We start from the raw sequence: 19,592 nt of genomic DNA, 5'->3' as shown, positions 1-19,592 counted from the left end.
AATTACTGACAAATTTCACAAAACTCATTCGGCAACTATGAATACAAGAAAGTAAACTACTTTCAAGAGTTCACCAGTGTGCTAAACTTCCTGCTTTCTGTTGGCGATAAGTCTGAATCAAAATCAGCTTAGATACCATTGGGAAGTGTACTTCCTCAGAGGAAGGCATATGCAATCTAAATAGCAAAGGTGATAAATACATAAATGAGAAAATGTACTACATGACAACCTGTGAACTCAGCGAATGGAAGGAAGGAGTTAGCTGGGTCATGGATTTTGCATAGCCATTCTAAGAAATACACAAGGAAAGTGTCATTTGGAGGCCAGCAGGAAGAAACAAGGGCTGTGGAAGAGAAGTGATGGCTTGACAAACTGTTGCTAATTCACTGAGTGAATACGGCCATCGTATTCCTTTTGCTGAATGAATATGGAGAAGATGCCATGTCATCACAATGTATTAAGTAATACTACAGGGAATAGTTATGTTATCACTCACCTGCATAAATATAAGCAGACCTTGCTAATAATTCTTTAGACTCTGTACTGATGACTGCCAATGTAATATTTGAGCAACTTCTGTATACAAATAGATGAAGAGTAGTCAAACTTCCTAGCAGGATTTGTAGATTTCCTGTTCCATCTTCTTAGAAACCTGTGCTTTGAATAATATGTATTGTTTTAGGTACTGGGGGAATGTGGAAGTGTGATTGCAAAAGGAAATGATTGATGTTATTCAGCTGTAGATGAAATCCAACGTAGGCAATAACTATCAAATTCTGGAACAACTAATCATTGGTTAATTTCTTGACTATGACTCAGTCTGTTGAATGAAAGGGCTTAGGAAGATGAAAGATGATATGTTTCCCTGGAGAAACACCAATCACAAACTAATCAAAGTATCATGGGAAGCATCTAGCCAAGCAGAAATTAAATCTTCTCTGGGCTTTCCAATTACACAGTTCTAGTCCAGATGTTCATGTTGTTGAAATATCTTGATTTCTGAAGGAAAATAAAGACATGAAACACCACCGTCATGGGATGTGTATTGGTTGTGACAGTTGCTGTCAGGAGGCAGGAGAAACATTCTGTTCTACACTGCCTGGGACATGGGCCCTGCTGTTGCAGGAGAAAAGTGGGGCAGAAGAAAGTTAGTAGCTTTGACTTTCTAGAAATCTCTCCAAGTGTGTTCAATGCACACCTAACCAGACAACCTTAGAGTGAGGCTTTTAGAAGCCTTCAGGTAGCCTGACGTAAACTTATCTTTTGCTGTCTAACAGGATGTGGGCAGTAGAAGATCAGGCTGACAGGAGAAAAGGAGAGACAGAGGCACGTAAGGGGGTATTGGAGAAAAAGCCTGTACTAGCAAACATACACCATCACTAAACCCACTAGTATTTTTCTTGTTAAATAAACATGGAGCCAGTGGTACTGGTGTAGATGAAGTGCCTGTCTGGTTTTTGTAAACTCATTTGGCTTAGATTAGCATAGGTGAGGAGAGAAAAACCAAGTGATAGTGCTCTGAATTACAGTTTCAGTGTACTTTAGCTCTTGCTGCTTTTTGATGGACGTAACTGCCCAAATACAGAATCCTTCATGTTTTAGAGAACGCTAGTAGGAAAGAAATGATCCAGGTAGCATCGATTTTGATGATTTTAATAAGAAATGTCCCATTTGAATGTAGTCAGTGAGAGCAGCAGTCCATAAGAAAACATGTTTAAACTTGTGTTCAGATTGTTCAGGCTAACAGGTTTTCAGTTTAGTTTCAGTTGGACATTTCTTAGGTTAGGTTTTCTCTTTTCTTAAACATAGTTTGGTCACTCTGTATAGGCAGGTCCCTGATACTTGGGAGCTTTATAACCTTGCTGACAAAATCCCGATGTTTATTAAGGGCATTCACTGAATGACATCTAATTTTCTCAGCTGCTTGATGGCCAGGTGTTGTGGTTGTGGAGATGGGGATGTGAGCACTGCTTGAAATTTCCAGGACCCACACAGGCAAGTGTCTAGACCCATGCACTCTCCTGACATTTTCTAGCCTTTGAGGAAGCAATCTTGACGGCCTACAGGAAAGGGGCAAGGGCTCTCTGGGCAGAGCCATTTCTAAGAGCCCTGGAATCTGTAATTTTTTATTGTTTCCAAGGCTTCATGGAGAGGAGTTGATTTTCTTGCTGACAGCAAGTGTCTGCATTACTGCATCACCACATTGCAAGAATTGTATATGCCAAGACTTCCGAAAGCTGTTGGTGGAATCAAGAAATAACTGCATGATTTCACACTAGGCTGGATGTATTCTTTTGATGTTTTTTTCTGTGTACATTATTTTTTAAGTTTCTCTGAAGAATCAGAGGTTTGTCGCCATTGATGAGCAGACTGGATTCAGTGGATTATGCTTTGAGATAGTATAGCTATATATAATTTTTAAGATGCCTAGGTGGTCTTATTCATATGTTAAGAGTGGTTTTGCTTCAGGAGAGTGTTTTCTTCCTAGACAAGATGAAAGCAATTTTGTTGGTTTTTGCCTTTCCTGCGAAGAGGTGTGGTCTGCCTGTTGGAAACATGAGGATGTGTTATCAGTCCATTGCCATTGTGTATCCTAAAGCATTGCTATACTTCATTTTTTCCTGTCACATGTAGTTGTTCTTGGAAGCTTGAAATGTATGAGGCAAAAGAAAGGGCTTAATATATGAGTATTTCAGTTTAGGGTTGTGGCCTGTAATACAAAGGAGGTGACATATATGACTGCATGATTGTCTCATCCTGTGTGAATTCCAGATCTGCTGGTCCTCAGTAAAGATTTATATAGGATTTTTTTCACATCCTTCTAGAAGAGCTTGTTTTCTGGGAGTGGATAGAGTCTGTATTGAGCTTTTCTGACTCTTTCTGACCTTTCTTCGTGGATGATGTACAAACTTCCTCCTTCTGTTAGCCCTAGGGCTCTCTTCTGTGGCTCTTTTCTGTACTTTATTATCTCTGACTGCAAACTCTGACATTCATAGGTTTCGGAGCGTTGCAACGTACTGTGATATTACTGCTTGAAAGTGCTCTGCAGCCTTATATCACACAAAATACTTTCTATTTTATAATATATGATAACTCATATTTGGAATTTGAATAAAAAAACCTTCTTTGTCACTGTGCCCATCAAGTCTTTTTCAACATCAGTTCCAAGAGTTGACATTTACATGCTGACAAAGTAACAAGGAGTTTGTAAAAGCAAGATGCTGCATGCTAAAAAGTAAAGGAGAATTGAAAATAAGAGCAGCGATGGTAATTAATATAGGTCACACAATGACAACTCTTGTACTTTTAGGTATTTTAAAATTATCTACAGATTGTAGTCTGTTTAAGCAGAGTCGAGAAATCTCTCTGTGGATGAATTGTAGAATAATTGATTTACATCTCCAAATAAATGATTAGCAAATTAGATCTCTAACATGTAATCTAGAACTTGAAAAGCGGTAACCTACTCTTGGTGTTTCATGATTATGCTTATTTGATGAGCCTTGACTGTGTCCTAAGCAAGAGACATCTGATTTTCTGTACCTAGCAGTGACATTACTTAGCCTTCATACTTTGCATAATGTAATTGCAGTAACGGACTCATTTAAAACAAAGTTTGCTGGAAGATATTTTATGTAACCCTTAAATACCGCATAGGAACTTCAGTGAGCAGTCCAATATGAGATGAGTTGGCATGCTGCTGAAAGACTGGTACTGGCAGGGCACAGGAGTGGCACCAGGCCAGGTTGTGGTATAACAAACACTGATCCTAAGAGGGTCACTGTGTCATTTGATCATTGGAGACTTGATACTACTTCTGTTGGGGGAAGATAGTCACTGAAGGTCAGTTTCTGTACAATAAACTTCGTAAACTTTATACTTTAGCAGGTAATGGTAAATAACTGGGATAAGATGCAAACATGTAATGTTTAAATAACTATGTAGGGTGATGAAACATCAAAGGACTGTGATGACTAATAAATATGTGAGCACCCGTTGTCATGCAACATTCTTCTTCAAGAAACTCATTATCTATTAATGCCACTTGCACTGCTCTCACAGCTCCATTTGACTTTTTGCCCTGAGCTGTGTTGCAGGCAGTCTTGGCTTCCTTGGCGTGACCTAGGACAGTTTCTGTTCTCTCAGTAGCTATCTGTACACCATACGTGTGCTTTTTGGTTCTTCTGAGGTTTTTTTTTTCTCCTCTGACTTTTTTTTCTTGTGACATCGAGTCCTGCAGGTGGGTTTAGAATATTCTTGCAGCTGATTCAATGTTTTCATTTTGAAATGCAGTTATCTTTAAGAAAATGCATCAGTTCTATACGCAGAGCGCTAACACTTTCTCACAAAATTGTTCTGTTTTTTTTTTACTGAAGCCGTGTGCATATTTGAAGGCAGAACCTACTTTGAAGGACAAAGAGAAACTGTGTATTCAAGCTCAGGGGACTGTGTTCTGTTTGAGTGCAAGGTAAGACTGTTGATGTTAAAGAAAATAAAAATCTTGCATGTTAGAAAGTCCCTGAAAGAAACTGTTGAAATTCAGACAGGTCTACCTTAGGAAATGGCAGCAGAAAATCATCTAAGAGGTCCTGCGTTTATTTTGTCTTACTGTGTTCCACATCAGATTTTGCAACCAAGTTTACTTTGCATAGCTGTAAGCTTTGATTAGGCAGCTTGACAATCAAGCTGCATTCTTTCCTCCTTAGGTATTGTCTACATCATCAGTAATAAAAAAACTCAGACTACCTTATGTTTCCATTGACCCATGTGCAATGTTAGTGCTTAGATAAGGGAGAAGCATGAATGTGATGAGGGCTTAATTTGGAATTCAGGACAATTCTTACAGGAAAAGCTAGATGAAAAAGAAGGAAGAGAGCTGGCACACCAGGTGTCTGGTATTTCTAGTGATGAAAGTGGAAAAGGGCTGTTGTTTTATTTGTGGACAGATGCCTGATGCTGAGTCAGTCTTGTCCAGCTGCATGACCCGAATTGCGTTTCAGGGCACTAATGCACTTTAAGGAGAAAATATACCCCAGGAATGGCTGTGGGTTGACAATTAAACAGACTGTTGCAGTGGGTCTTATGTTGCCCCTCTGGTGGAGGGATGGGGAGGAATTCCCTCTGGTTAGGGAACCGCATGCTATGGAGTTGGAAACCTGAATGTGCATTTCTAGGTCACAGATAGAGCTGGCTCCTCTGGCCATGCTGCCTCTATCTATTCCCAATTCCTGGAAATCTCAAAAAATTTTCATACAGTTATGAAAAAGTGTGTTTCATAAAATAGACGCAAAGTAGACTGTTGTCTTACTGCTGCTGATTTTAATCTTTGTGAGCTTTATACCTGGAGTAGGTGCTTTAAAACCCTTTTGAGAAAGGAAAAGATGACCAGAAATAACTTTGGGTTGTATGCTTCCCAGGACTGTGAGCTTGTATTTTCAACATGACACCTGGGACATGAATTCTATGGTTAGTCAATGGATTAACAATTACGATGAATTAAAATACAATTAACAACCATCAGAACTTATAGAATCATGAATGTAATCACAGAATTGTTTGCGTTAGAAGGGATCAAATATTATGTGATGTTTCCTTGTGTTTTTTGCGGCTGGCAAGTGCAATACTGTATGAACAAACTGCCTCTGTTGGCTGTGCTACTCCGTATTTTGTTGATTGTAATTTGCTGATGGGCAGGCTGACTGTCCTGGTAGAAATATTAAGCAGCAACTTTGGCAGATTCAAATGCTGCTTTTTCAAGGACTGAAGTACATACAATTGCTGCTGCACAGCATTATGAATGATAATTCAGAGCAGAAAATCCACATACTCTAAACTGTGTTTGGTCAGTTAAGTCGTAGGTGGGCACTATTTTATTACTGCTGGAGTTCCCATAAAAGGATTTAATTAGTGAGTCCAGCTGAAAAGAAACTTAATAGGAAAGGCACAAATACAGATTTAATGCGTGAAGGCTTATAATGATGTTATCAAGGCAGTGCAGGGAATTTCTCCTTTTTGTCTGCATGTAATTCCAAACAGAATTTTTGTTTTGTTTCACTGCTGCAGTTGTGCCTCCCTATAGGCATGCGCTTTTCTGCTTGACTATTACTGAACAAGTAAATAAAAAATTATCTATTAGAATGTGTAAAAGAATTAAATGCAATTTAGACTACTACAATTAATATTATTTCTATCAAAGGATTTTTTTTTAATTATTTATTTTGTGGGATTGCTGGCTTTTGCTTGTCCTGGTGTACAACACATCTGTGGTTGGTTCAGTATTACCAGGTTAAGGTTGCTTTCTTTGTCAAAATTGTTTAAGGTTAAGTTTGAGCAGTAATTTTGGTACTGGCCATTGTGTTTGTGATTCATCTTTATATTTCATGCTTAAAAAGAGGATTTGAAATTAAATGGTAGCTCCATAATAGTAATAACCCATGCAACGGCATATGCATGATTTTAGGCACTTTTCTTGCATGCAGAAATAATAGGGTCATGAGTTCAGTGAGCTCATATTGTAACCAGATTTCTGATTTTAAGGCAGATGCCTCTAAGGAGCATGCTGTTGTTTGCCTTGTGTTCTGTCTTTGCCATAGCATGACTAGAGCACTGCAAGACACATTAATTAGGGCCCGAGGGAGCCTAAAGGTGGTACATCTGCAGTATCTGGATTGCTAAGGCAGGCATTTCCTGTGGTCATGCTGAAATGGTTGTGTGTGACCTGCTCCAACTGCCTGAAGATATTCTCAGGGCCTTGGACATTTCCAGATGCCTGATCCAAACTTAGCTGAGAAGCCCTCTCTTTCCTATCAGGAAATCAGTGCTGGTTTCCTTCAGTGTTACTACCACAGTGTGAAGATCAGAGATATTCAAGATTGATTTTACTTGCTATATAAATAACAGCTACTTTAGAGTATTCATTATGAGCACCCTTGATAGTGGAATCTGCTGCTTCAGTTTCTTAGAAGCCATAGTTACTCTGTCAAGCATAATTTCAAGAGAAACTTCTGAGGCAAATTGCTTGGCATCTAAGATAAGAAAACAAGAGCCATTGCCACACTTCTGCTTGCTTGAAAAGGTTTGAGTATAGGAGAGTACCTGATGCTTTTACTGTGTGACATTGTCCTGTCAAATGGCTTTCAAAGGCACCTGAAGTTTGGCATAGGCAGTTTTTTGTTTGTACGCTATAATGCTAAAACTCCATTAAAGTTATAATTTATCTTTCTTTCATATTTCACAACATTAATTGATTACCTCAATTTAACAGAACCACAAAATGCAGCGTATTCCAAAAGACAGATGTACAGCTTTGAACTGCCCAGAATCTCAACAGATCCCCTTATCTCACAGTTGCTGCAAAATCTGTAAAGGTAAGGTAATAGCAGGATATATATGAACTCACTGTAGTTTTCTGTTCTTACTGATTATATAGACTTTTTTTCTGATCATTTTGAATAGGACACTTCTACACATGGTGATCACTAAATTTTGGGAAGCTGAATAGATAACATCTGCATTGTGACAACTGAAAATTGTTTGTAAATGTTGAATGGCATAGATTCTGAGAATGTGTTTCATCTTAGCCAAAAAAGGGTGAAAACTCAAAGAAATCATATACATAATTAGTGATTTTTACCCTTCATGCATTCCAGTGTCCAAAGAAAATGATATTGGAGAAATATCCATGCTCACCAACATCTTTCTGAAATGCTTTGAGATGGCTCTTGGTGCTATGCAGCTATTTCAAGACTGGAGTAACTTGTTCACCTCTTTGGGGTTGTAGTCTGCATCTAGAAGCAGAACCTTTGGGGAGTGTTTTTGTATGCTGTGTACCTTTGTGTGTTGTGTTGCACCTAGTCTGATCCTTATGAAAGGAGAGAGGTGGAGGAGGTGCTCTGTGTCTTGAGCCCACTCTTTTGATCTGGACTAATACTGGTATCTTCAAAGCTATGAGCAATTGCATCTTCAAGTGGCTACCTCTGTTTCTTCTGTAGATAAATAAGATAAATCGATACCTGGCATGAAAAAAGATCTTAGACTCTTGGGCTGATTTTAGATATACTTTGGTGTAAAGACAAGTGCATCTATAGTTTATTCCATGCTACTCAGTGCAAACATGAAGGGTATGGTTAATGACATCAAGCAAATTGATAAAGTAGAAGAAAAGAACTTAAGAGAAGACAGGTTTTGAAGTCTATCGCAGTCAAAAAGGATTTTTTTAAATGATAATTTGTATAAAATCTTCAGTGGCTTAGAGAAAAGAATTCTGTTTCTGGTGCTTAGTATAGCTGGAAAATTTTAATGTATGTTGGATGAAGGCTTTCTGAACAATTTTATCCTCCCAGAACCATGCTAGCTTGGTCTCATATGAGCCATGGAGCTTATTCTTTAAAGAAGAAGCTGCTGTATCCTATTCTTCAGTAGCATGTATTTTGTTTATTAATACAGCTGAAACAGAAGTGTTGAGAATCTTCAGAATAACAAAAAAAATCAGTAAAAATGCCCTAACCCTTTCTGGATGACGTGTATATTCTTAGCTATTTAATGCAAAAATCTGATACAAACCAATCCAGGCCAGGAAATCAAAAAATAAGACTATTGCTTTGTTATTAACTTGGGCTTCAATGAGGAAGACAATAAAGCAAAGAGTAGATGTTGCCATGGCCAGAGGTTGCTTTTGACTCACACACTTCTGCTGTCATCAGTGAGTATTGAAGGTTCTCTAACGCTAGTGAAAGTGCAAAGCTTTTTGCTTCCTAATGTCCTATGTTAGATAACAGCATTGTGTTAGTGACAGTGAATTATAACGTTAAAGTAACATTACCTAGGTAATATATCTCTAGGTTACAGGGAGGCAATGCACAGTGGGAGGAAGGAGGGGAAGAATAAAATCAACCTCTTATATCATTGTAGGTCTCTGACATTTGCATCATGACTGTCTCTGGGTCTCAGTACTCAACCATTCTGCCTTTATGGGCTATTCTGTTTCTTTTATCTTGTTTTGCTTGGTTTATCTTGCTTTGTACTGTTCATGAGCTGCCCAAGAGCAGAACATCTCTCTGACCTGACCTCCAAGCAGACTCCGCCGTTGTCCTTGAAGTGCTCATTTAACATAGCTTCAGTGAAGTTAGGGATAGAAGCTCTTTCATAGCAAAACATGAAACAGAAGCCAGGTGTAGTGATAAAAATAATAATCCTTACTGTCAACAAATACTTGTTTTTTATTTTGTAAGGCTGCAACACAGGTCTCTTATTCCAGCTTCCCTTCTGGAGCTGTTGCTGTTACACCAGGCATGGTCCCCTGAAGCCTGACCCACATTCCCCAGTTCTCCTGTGGGAGGTTTTGAGAGAAGAAAATAGTTACTGGAAAACAACAGTGAAGTACTGCTGCTTGATCAATTCTAATGCTTCAGCTAAAGAAGGAAGCTTTAAACAAATGAAATTCTTGGGAAAACAATGAAGGAGACTTTATAGACCAATGTGGAAATTGCAGAAGCTTCAAGTCAGTTACTACAACCATCTTGAATTCAGCATAATAAAGGATGATTTAATGGTGTTCAGCAGCAGAGCAGCATTAGCTCTCATGAGAGCAAACAGGAGGAATTAAAAAACCCTGAACAGCTACTGAGTTGAAAGGTTCAATCTAAATTTTCCAGCCTGCAAAAGAACTTGGATTCTTAAAAATTTGTAATTAAGGTACAATTCAAAATGGTGACACTAATGAAAAATGCAAGGGGGAGACTAGGAAATAGGGATGGCTATAAGGGGGGATCTTAAAGATAAATTTCTCTGAAATGGAAAGGGTGACGCAATCAGGGAAGAGTATTCAGTCAGTGGAGCTTGAAAGGAAAAGATAAGGGGAAGAGAAAAGCAAAACAAGGCAATGTTAATCAAAGACTTTCCGTTAAATGTGGGAGGATTTTATAAATACACCTGGGAACAAAAAGTGGTAGGAAAAGAAGTGATGCCACTTGTAAATGAGCTACCGAATGTCCAAGCTATTGAGCTCTTTTATAAATGTCCTAAAAAAATTAATAAAAAATGTTAAGAAGTGTCCTGTAAAAGTACTTTACAGTGACAAGGAGACAGTAAGGGGATTTAAGTAAGCCTCCTATTCAGCTGCCTTAGATCAATGCCATAACTTGAAATTGAATCGAAGACCTAGAGACAGTCTGTTCTTGTGGCCTTTACTACTCTTTTCATCTGTTTCATGCTTGATACAATTTATTTTTCTATATCTCATGGACAATGGAAAGGTATTCTTTGACCTAACTGAGAAAAAGATAGGACTGTCTTTGACAGGGATGTTTTAAAATCCCTGGATTCTTTTTAACTCTCAATCATATTTGTTTCTGTACAGGCCATGACTTTTGCACTGAAGGACATAGCTGTATGGAGCATTCGGTCTGCCGAAACCTAGATGACAGAGCTGTCTGCAGCTGCCGAGATGGTTTTCGAGCCCTTCGAGAAGACAATGCTTACTGTGAAGGTAATACCTTGTATAGATGCTTAACTCCTCTGTATAAATTACCATGGGATGAATGTATTGATTCATAAATTGTCAAAGGGATAGACCTCTTAAATGCAATGAATTAGGTATGCAGCTTATTAATAAACAAAAAGAATTCTCTTTTCAATTTAGTTCTTAAAAGAACAGAAATTAAAAATCTGATCAATGTCAAAGTGGCAAGTTGGTGTGGCTCAGGTCTTGAACTAGAAACATGCTTCTATAGGAAATATTTTCCCTTTATTTTTTTTTCATAGTATTCAGATATTCAGGCAACCTAAAAGTCAACCACCTGAATAACACATAGGTATAACATTTAGTTTCTCTTTTCACGGCTGCCTTTTCCCATTCTCTCCCCGGGAAGTAAGTAAATGCTATAGACTAGACACTAGTGTTGTTAATCATACTGAGTAATGATTTATTGTTTGAGCTGCTCTTTTGGTATCAGGGAGCAGCGAGCTACTTAATCACAAGAGAAGCCTTTATAGTTTGTGCCTTTACAATCTAGCGTAATCCTGTGGGAAAAAAACCCATATCCCCACTCCAGCAGCAAGAACCAAAGTCCTCTGTGCAGTCTCTTAGCTTTTGTGCTAGCTGTTGCTCTTCCTCCTGAAAACCCTGGTTCTGCAAACATGTAATACTAGTGTACTATCAGGCCATTCGTACCATGCAGCTTAAGTGTTGGAAGCAGGATAGCCTTTGACTAATAAGCAGTTTGGTTCAGGTTTAGCCTGCTAAATAAAAGTCAGCATGTGTGAGTAGAGTCTTAAGGTACTCTGCAGCTCCGTCTTATATGTGGATCGTTCTCTGGCAATGCACAATTAAATGGGATGAATCAAGGCATTTCAAGACTGTTCCTGCGGCTGAATTCTATAAAAGTTAATGCCTGCGGCTTGAGTTAGTAGCTACATTAATGTCAGAGAGAACAATCATCTGTAGATTTAGATTTGAGAATTCATGACTGTTTTCAGGAGAGGAGTGTGTAATTAATTCAAATTCACTTACATCTCTGCTTAATCTTTGTGGCAAGCCTTCTGGTGGAAGCCTGTTTTGAGAACTAAAGATCATGCAGAAGCAAATTCCTTGCTCCTCATCATGTCCCAGCAGGCATCTGACATCAGGACATGCTGTATAGCTTGTTCTGTGTTGCAGCATCAGCCACTCCATAGCTCCTGGAGACTATGCTAAAACTTAGGTTGCAGATCTCATTTCTGGGAACTCATCAGCCATTTCCTATTCTAAGGGGTCACAGAAGCAATGGACTTATGATGAAATCAGGTGCTTTAAGAAGGTTTTTTTCTTCAGCTCTATTGTTACTGGGCTGAAAGAAAGCAGAAAAACCAAGTTATGCTCTCTTAGTGTTCTACATGTCACTCAAATTAGAGTCTGTTGCTATGTGTGAAACTTGCCAGGCATGTCATAAGCAAAAACCAGACACATCTTTTTGATTGGCATTGGTGATGAAATACTTAGGAAATACTTAGATGAGAACAAAGTAGATTATCATATGTAAGACTGATGTATTTGTATTATGAGTAGATTTACCAGTTTGTGCAGTACCTGAATTCAGGATAATGATTTTTTTGAGAAGATTTCTTGGCCCCATTACTTCTATATGGGCAAATGGCATTGTTTCTGGGTGATAATTATCAATCTGCTTAAGTGCTTTCAATAAACTCGTGTAAGTGAATAAAAGGTGGGAACACATTATTTACATAAAAATAATAATGTAATATATTACTATACTGGGATGCCTTAAATTATCTCTTAAAAATGTGTATGATTTGAGGCCTGATCCAAGAGCAGTTGCTTACATTGGAGACAACAGAAGTAAGTCCTATTAGCAAGATGTGCCCATGTGAGCAGAACTTATGAGATTGGGTCCCAGCCAGATGAAGTTCTCCCAGCCAAGGGCAAAGCTAACTCAGCAGGCAAAACAGCCTAGCTTTGCTAGTAGACACTGTGCTTGAACTATGTATGCTTGATACACAGGTCCAAACATGACCTTGGCTCTCTGTCCCTGAGTGTGTAGGTGACATGCTGGAAGGAGGGGAAATAAATAAGGTTAGGGATTAAAATTTGGGATTGTTTTTTGTGGAACAGGAGTGGGAGGAATTGAAATATCCTTGTTTCCTCAGAGTTGTGCATTTAGTATTATATCCTTGTTTCCAGACCAAATGTCTCTTTGAGCACTGAGGGTTTTTTTTTATCTGTGGAAAGACACTCTTACCTCAATATTAAACAATGTAGTAGCAAAGGGCACAATAGCAATAGCGTAACACCAGGTCTTTTCAGAGTCCTGTCTCTCATCATGAAAGGCTGAAATGGTCCCTACCTGCCTTTCTCAGCACATACCTGTTCTTCACTGTGCCAGTATCGTGGCTTTAATTACGAGCAATGCCAAGCATAGAAATGTCGAGTTAACACAAAGACTTTCAGAGAAGGCTTTTGGTAATGGCTGGAGCCTGTGGGTATGATAGCTGTTTCGATGTTTGCACTTCACAAACTTCAGATGCACTTGCAAAATTGGATGCCTTGATTCTGTGTTAGAGCCAAACTTCACTAAATACAATCCCAATTTGTGCCTCAGTACTGTCAGAGTTCAAAGACTAAACAGAGGTAATGACGCTCCCATTGGCAGAACTTCTCCATAAGGTAGAAGAGCAAAAATAAAAATATTCAAGGCTGCTTTCAGTGTGGGTCTGGAAAAACTGCATGTATTTCATCTGAATGATGGAAGAGTTTGGCTTCTGTCTTAGAAAGAACCGGTGCTTTCCCAAAGCTGCGTGATGTCTCTGGATACTGTTATGATGGATACCTTTCTGTTTCATAATAAGAATATTTGTTAATATTTATGTCACTTTCAGTTTTCCCTTGAAGGACTGCATAAAAACAGCACTTAGAACATTGGGATTCCTTTGTTTATTTGCTGTAAGCCTTATTCCAAATACTTTGAAACCTACTTTCTGTCTCAGATTATTATGCAGTTTGAGATAGCTTGTGGGCAATTTAGGTATGGATTATGCAGGTGCTTTTGAATATAGCATCCTTGGTGTATAGCCTAACATCAACGCTTTACAAAACCAGATGTTCTGATGAAGTGTAATTAGTTTTGCCCAAAGCAACACCTGGAGTGCTCACAAACTGATTATCACCCTTTGGGATATATTTCAGACCGTGTTCAACTCCCACTGCATTTGTGGTGGAGTTATGCTGAAAAAGATTTGAAGGATGGAATTTGTTACTCTTGGCTACTAAGATATTCTGATACATCTAGAGGAATGAAATATACCCATATATAAAATATGGTTGGTTTCCAAATAGCCTGCTGGTGGCAGATTTAGGCGTTCTTTTCAGTTCCTTGAACCTAAGCTGTTTTCATGCACAGTGTCATGCACTTTTGGCAGTCCTCAAAAGAAGTGTTTGAGAAGGAGGTGTTACTTGTACCCTTTGGAGACTGCACTTGGAAGGATTGTTTGACGCCTGATTTTCTGATTTAAGAGTAGCACTCGACTATCTCTGATTTCACTTCAGAGGTGTTGCCAAGGATTGCTCATTAGAGAGGAGAGTAGGCTCAAGAAAAAAGACAGAAGAATGCAGTAATCTTGTAAGCACCAGGACTGAACATGAGCTGAGAAAAACAGGTGATTTGTTTCTTTATCAAGAGGGTTTTGTGTGATGCAGAGGCTGTTTTACATCATGTACTGATTTTGGCTGGGGTGGAGTAAATTTTCTTCATAGCAGCCAGTGTGGTGCTGTGATTTTTAGATTTGTGATATTTTAGATTTGTGACTAGAACAATGTTGATAACACAGGGATGTCCTAGCTGTTGTGGAACGGTGCTTGCACAGTGTTAAGGCCATCTCTGTTTCTCACTTCCCTGCAGTGAGTATGCTGGGGGTGGACAAGAGATTGGGAAGGAAAAGCTGGGACAACTGAGCCCAGCTGAGCAAAGGGATATCACAGACCATACAACATCATGCACAGCAGTAAAAACAGGGTACTTTTCTAAGGTGCCTGTTGCTTGAAGACTTGCTGGACATCAGTGTGTTGCTGAGAGCTGGAGAGTGATTGCCTTTGAATCACTTCCCCCCCCCCCCCCTTCCCTCTTCACTTATTAACAGTTTTTATCTCAACCCATGAGTTTTTCCTCACTTTTGCTCTTTTGATTCTCTTCCCCATCCCACTGGAGGGGGTAGTGAGTGAGCGACTGGTGGGTGCTGAATTGCTGACCAGGGTCAACCACATCACAAATTTATTTCTTATGGTGTGTGGACCGTAATGTTTATTTTCTGATTTGGGAATTTAGTTATACTAGTTGTACAGTACACAACCTAGCTAACTTATCTTAACAGTTTTGGACCATATAATATTATTAAACAGTTTTTTTCTGAAACCATTATCATTCCAATATACCCTTTTTCCTCCTAACTCTTCTAGTTTCTCTGCTGTTGCTATGTTTGTCCCTTTTCAAGCACAGCAGCGTAAATGAGACCAAAGACTGAGTGACTTCATCTACATTTGAGAATTGCATCAGCTTCGCAGACGATTGTCCCTTGAGGGGACAGTTTATAAATCTGCTTTTGAATAAACTGGCTTGATTTGAGTCATCATCAGTAGAAGGAAGTAGGCAGTCTTAGAGGATGAATTGTCTCTTTCCAGAGTAGATATCTGAAGCATGCTGGAAGTGCCACTCTGTTGGACCCTATCAGGTTTTCCTTAGCTCAGAGTTGTATATTCGCATTCTGCTTGGAAAGATTTACTAATTTATCCCTGCCTTCTGGTAAAAATACTAATGCATTCTTCAGCCTTCTTCCCCAGCAATAAAAGCATTGCACATCTTCACTTACCTAGTTAGTACCATCTGTTGTTAATCTTACTGTTAATCTTGTTTTTAACTACTGGATTACAAAAGTAAAGTATATTTTCAGAATAAGTCTGATTTCTACTGATTGCAGTTAAGAAAACTCTTACAGAAGAGAAGCAGTAATAATCAAATTGCAGTAGGATATGTGTTGCAGCATATTGGCCAAGTAATCAACAATATATTTCTTCTTGAAGCAAATGTAATATTGAGAAGAGCATAAGTGAGATAGAGACTTCTGTAATGGAGATAAATCCCAGAGTATTAAAAATTACTCTATTAAGTCCTCTGGGTTTTTAATAACCAGTATTGGGCTATTTGCTAGCTATGCACCATATATTTTGCGTGAGAGTCCTACTTAGGAGCTCTGCAGTGCTGTCAGTTTTGTGAAACTGGGAAGGTTATCCAAGCTTCTCTTTTCATACATAAATTCTTTTTTGTAAGTGTGGTGTGCCAATAGTAGCACATATAGCTAAAAAATGAAGATTTCCATCTCCATCAGCTGGCAGTGTTTGAGTCATTACTTTGTCATTTTTGGGTTGTGTTGAAAAACTAATCAAGCAGAAAGAAAAACTTTCACTCCAGGAGGGCAGAATGTTATTTCCAATTCTCTATTAAAAAGTAATTAAACATTATTAATATTAAAATTAACCATTCATATTAAATGGCATTAATATGGTATCAATTATTAATAATTTTTCTCAGCAAAGGCAGTGTCATCTTATTTCCATCATTATGTTACTGAGAAATCTAAATAGGAAGAAATATCAAGCCACTTCTAATGTGCCAGTTTGTCAGAGTGGGCCTTCTCTGCCATGGTGCTTACACAGGAAGATACTGAAGCATATTCCTAACTTAAAGTGTGCAAGTAGTATCCCTGACACCACTTCATAGAGTGCAATGCATACTGGGGTACAGATAGTACGGCCGCCTGTAGCAGTGGGATAGTTTGTAGGTGTCCAAATTGCAGGATGTGATTCAGTGTTCTTTGATATTAATTACCTCTACAGGCAGTATGTTCACACTGATTCTATCATCTACCCATACCCAGGACAGACAGTTGTGTTACTATGATAAAAAAAAGCTGGAACTAATCATATAAAGGGATTTTCCTCTTGGAAACTTTTAAACTCCTCTGTGCTGCCAGGAGATGCTTTATTGTACCAAGAGCAGCCCTTTTCCACAGCAATAAAAGCATACGTTGCATTTTGGTTCAAATGGGAAATTAAGATGAATTTTTTCATGCAAATTGCTTAAGTCAGCAACCTGAAAGCAAAAAAGAAAAGAAACTAAAGTCTTCATTTTGGTCTTGTTTTCTTTCCTTTTCGGTTTTCACTAGGAGCTGGGAGGGGGCTACTGAAAGAATTAGGTGCTGTCACTGTGCTGAAAAAAGTACTTACAGGCAGTTTGTTGAGTTTCTTTCATAATTTAAAAACCTCGGTCTGGAAGTGCGATGCCTTAACAATATGTGGAATCTGGCTCCCAAGAGCTGTAACAAAAACACAGAAATGCCTGGCATTAAACCAAACCAGACTTAAAATAAATATTCCTTTATGAAGACGGCAGAGCAATAGCAGCCACAGTGACTGTATCTGTTATGCTCCTCTAAGTAGTGTGGCACCATTGGAGAGACAGCTGAGTTGTGATACCGGTACTTGTTCCTGTAGAATAGGCAGTAGTCTAATGGATAGCTTGCGGGAATGTGCTGCTCCTACTCAAACCCCAAATGCAGTCTAATCCACCCACAGGGGTCTTACCACAGCTTACAGGTACTATTTGTGCATCTGTCTTCCAGCAAGGGCTTTTAAAATACCCATGTGCAGTACAATCTGTGCTGCCTCTTCCTAAGAAGAATCTGATACATATTTCTGATTTCTGTATAAAAACATAAATGCTCCTTATTCCCCTTTTAGAATAGGGGAAAACAAAAACACTAACAGTGGCAAGTATTTCTAAATTCTTGACATTCCCAGTTCAAAATTATGAGAAGCTGTTATAAATGGGGGGAAAAAAAAGAGATTATTTTGCAATTCAAATGTGAAGACCTATTTCTAACTGAGTGCTGTGCTGAAGGGGGATGGATGGATCATGAATTGGAGTCTCAGTAAGCCTGATTTTTAGAATTCACTAATTAATCATATACAACATCCTTTTTATTCTCGGTATGCCGGTACATCACACTAGTTATTTGGTGCCTAAGGAAAGGCGCCCCAGGATGCTTTCATGTCTGACAGATAGCTATATATAATTACTTGTTTTATCATGTATACACTACCATATGCATTAATTATAAGATATTAAGTAGTAAGAAGATGCGGTTTGCCAAATAAAACATTACATGATGGCAAGCAATATTTGTTTGAAAAAATTTCCTAAGTTTTTTTATATATATATATATATTTATATTTTATATATATACATATATATATATATAAACTACGTAATGTATGTGGTGTCCAGTGATGTTTTCATGAGACTGAGATGAAGATTTTATTTTCCTCCAAGAGTCTCACTTGCATGGGTAGCTGTTGAACAGTATCTCCTGCTGCATGTTTAACAAGGACAGTTTTATCTCAACAATCTGTCTTCCTTTCCAAAAACTGGGGCAAGCTGAAATAAAAACAGCTCTTTGTACTGTTAAAAAATGATATTTTTGAAGTGCTGTAATGTTGTATTGCATCCTTTCAAAGCTATATAGAGCTTCTGTCAAGGAATGTAGACCTTGAGTGACTTTGCTTTTATTTTAAGAGTATTTTGTGTCCCAGTAGCCCCCTCTCAGACTGCAGGAGATGGACAGAGAAATCACAAACTTAAGCAAAGATCAGAGATTTAAAATAAAGTGAAGGGACAAGCACCAGGATGTGTATAATCTGTGTATGTGTTACCTATGCAGTTTAGTTATGGGCAAGGAAAAAACACACCTTGTGTGAAGATCCAATAATTATAATTTATTTTTAGTCTAATTCGTGCTTAGGAGTCTAGTCAAGATATAACAACCTCTTATTATCTCAACTACAATGGTGCTAACACTTATAATACAACTCACCCAGTTTCTCTTAAGGTCCATTAGTAATTCAATAAAAATCAATAGACACGTGTAGCTGCCCATTTTCTCTTCCATCCCTATGCATTGCTACAGTGAGTTGTTAGTGGCCCAAATTCTTTTCTGAGAGCACATGGTTGAAGGTTATTTTATTTTTTCTCCTTGCTCTTTGTATATGCTTGAGGTTATTTTTGTATGTTTTAACTCAATACATGGGGTGTATTCTTGCTGTAGGTGCACAAGGTTAGCTATGTTATGATTCATTAGTCTTTAGTGCTTTTCTCTTTTCAGGGAGGAGGGATACACAACTGCAGAAAGGTAGGCAAAAATAATACCCACAAACAACTAAACCTCCCCCAGTTTCAGAAGTAGATCATATACATATGACCACTCGGTAATTTTACTGTTGGAACTAGGCTTTTACTGGCTATTGGTAATTGGTAGCACTAAAGGCACAGGGCTATATATATATATCAAGAGAAGAAAGTCAAAGATTATCTATAGAGGGTATGAGTGATGCTGACATCTATGGTGGTGCAGTCAGCTGGAATAAATGGTGCAGAAGATTCAGAGCAAATACACAATTTTGAGTAAAGTTGTTGCTAACATCCTTTGTGGAATACGTCGGTTGGAAAAACTGCTGAACTTGATTTAAGAGAGCAAAGCAAAACAAAAGTGCAGTGACTGGTTTGTGACTGACTGGAGTAGCAGTAGTAGTTAAACCCTAGGCTTGCCTAGTGATGGAAAGCCTAGAAATAGTAGTGGGAAGAGAAGGAGTGAGGGCTGTGCCAGTGCCTGGACATATTTTATCCTCTTAGACAGGAAATAAGAAAGGGTATAGGCAAGAGCAGATGCATAGGAAGATAATGTGGAAATTAAAGCACTTGATGAACTGAAACCACACTGTAGCTGGAAATGAAGAGAGTATGGAGAGAATATGAGCTTGGAAATACGGTCAGGGAAGTGGGAGAGAGCCTACTTACTCCGTTCTTACTGGACCAATAGTCTGGGGAGTTTTAATGAGCTAAACACTTGAGCAACTGGGAAGGAAGAATCTGAGGATGAATTAAGGTGTTTGGTGGTGAAAGGAAAACAAAACAATACTTTCACAGATGGATAAGCTGGTTATCATGGTTATCAATGTTGTAGTCTACCCTTTTTTTGAGGAGGAGGAGCTGTTG

General features: G+C 38.5%; 1 protein-coding gene across 1 annotated transcript in view; it reads left to right on the top strand.

Moving 5' to 3' along the window:
* NELL2 (neural EGFL like 2) overlaps window positions 1-19,592 on the top strand; it is a 153,974-nt gene that overhangs the window by 57,675 nt on the left and 76,707 nt on the right. Inside the window, exons 10-12 of the mRNA XM_061467792.1 lie at window positions 4,377-4,468; window positions 7,265-7,367; window positions 10,358-10,486. Coding sequence (XP_061323776.1) covers window positions 4,377-4,468; window positions 7,265-7,367; window positions 10,358-10,486 — 324 coding nt within the window. The remainder of the gene's footprint in view (window positions 1-4,376; window positions 4,469-7,264; window positions 7,368-10,357; window positions 10,487-19,592) is intronic.

Source organism: Pezoporus flaviventris, unplaced genomic scaffold, assembly GCF_033815535.1.
Source record: "Pezoporus flaviventris isolate CSIRO_AGI_PZ_B2104156 unplaced genomic scaffold, CSIRO_AGI_Pfla_v1 ptg000045l, whole genome shotgun sequence".
In the NCBI taxonomy this organism is placed as follows: Eukaryota; Metazoa; Chordata; class Aves; order Psittaciformes; family Psittacidae; genus Pezoporus; species Pezoporus flaviventris.
The sequence above is the reverse complement of the archived record's forward strand: the minus strand, read 5'-3'. Positions and strand labels throughout refer to the sequence as shown.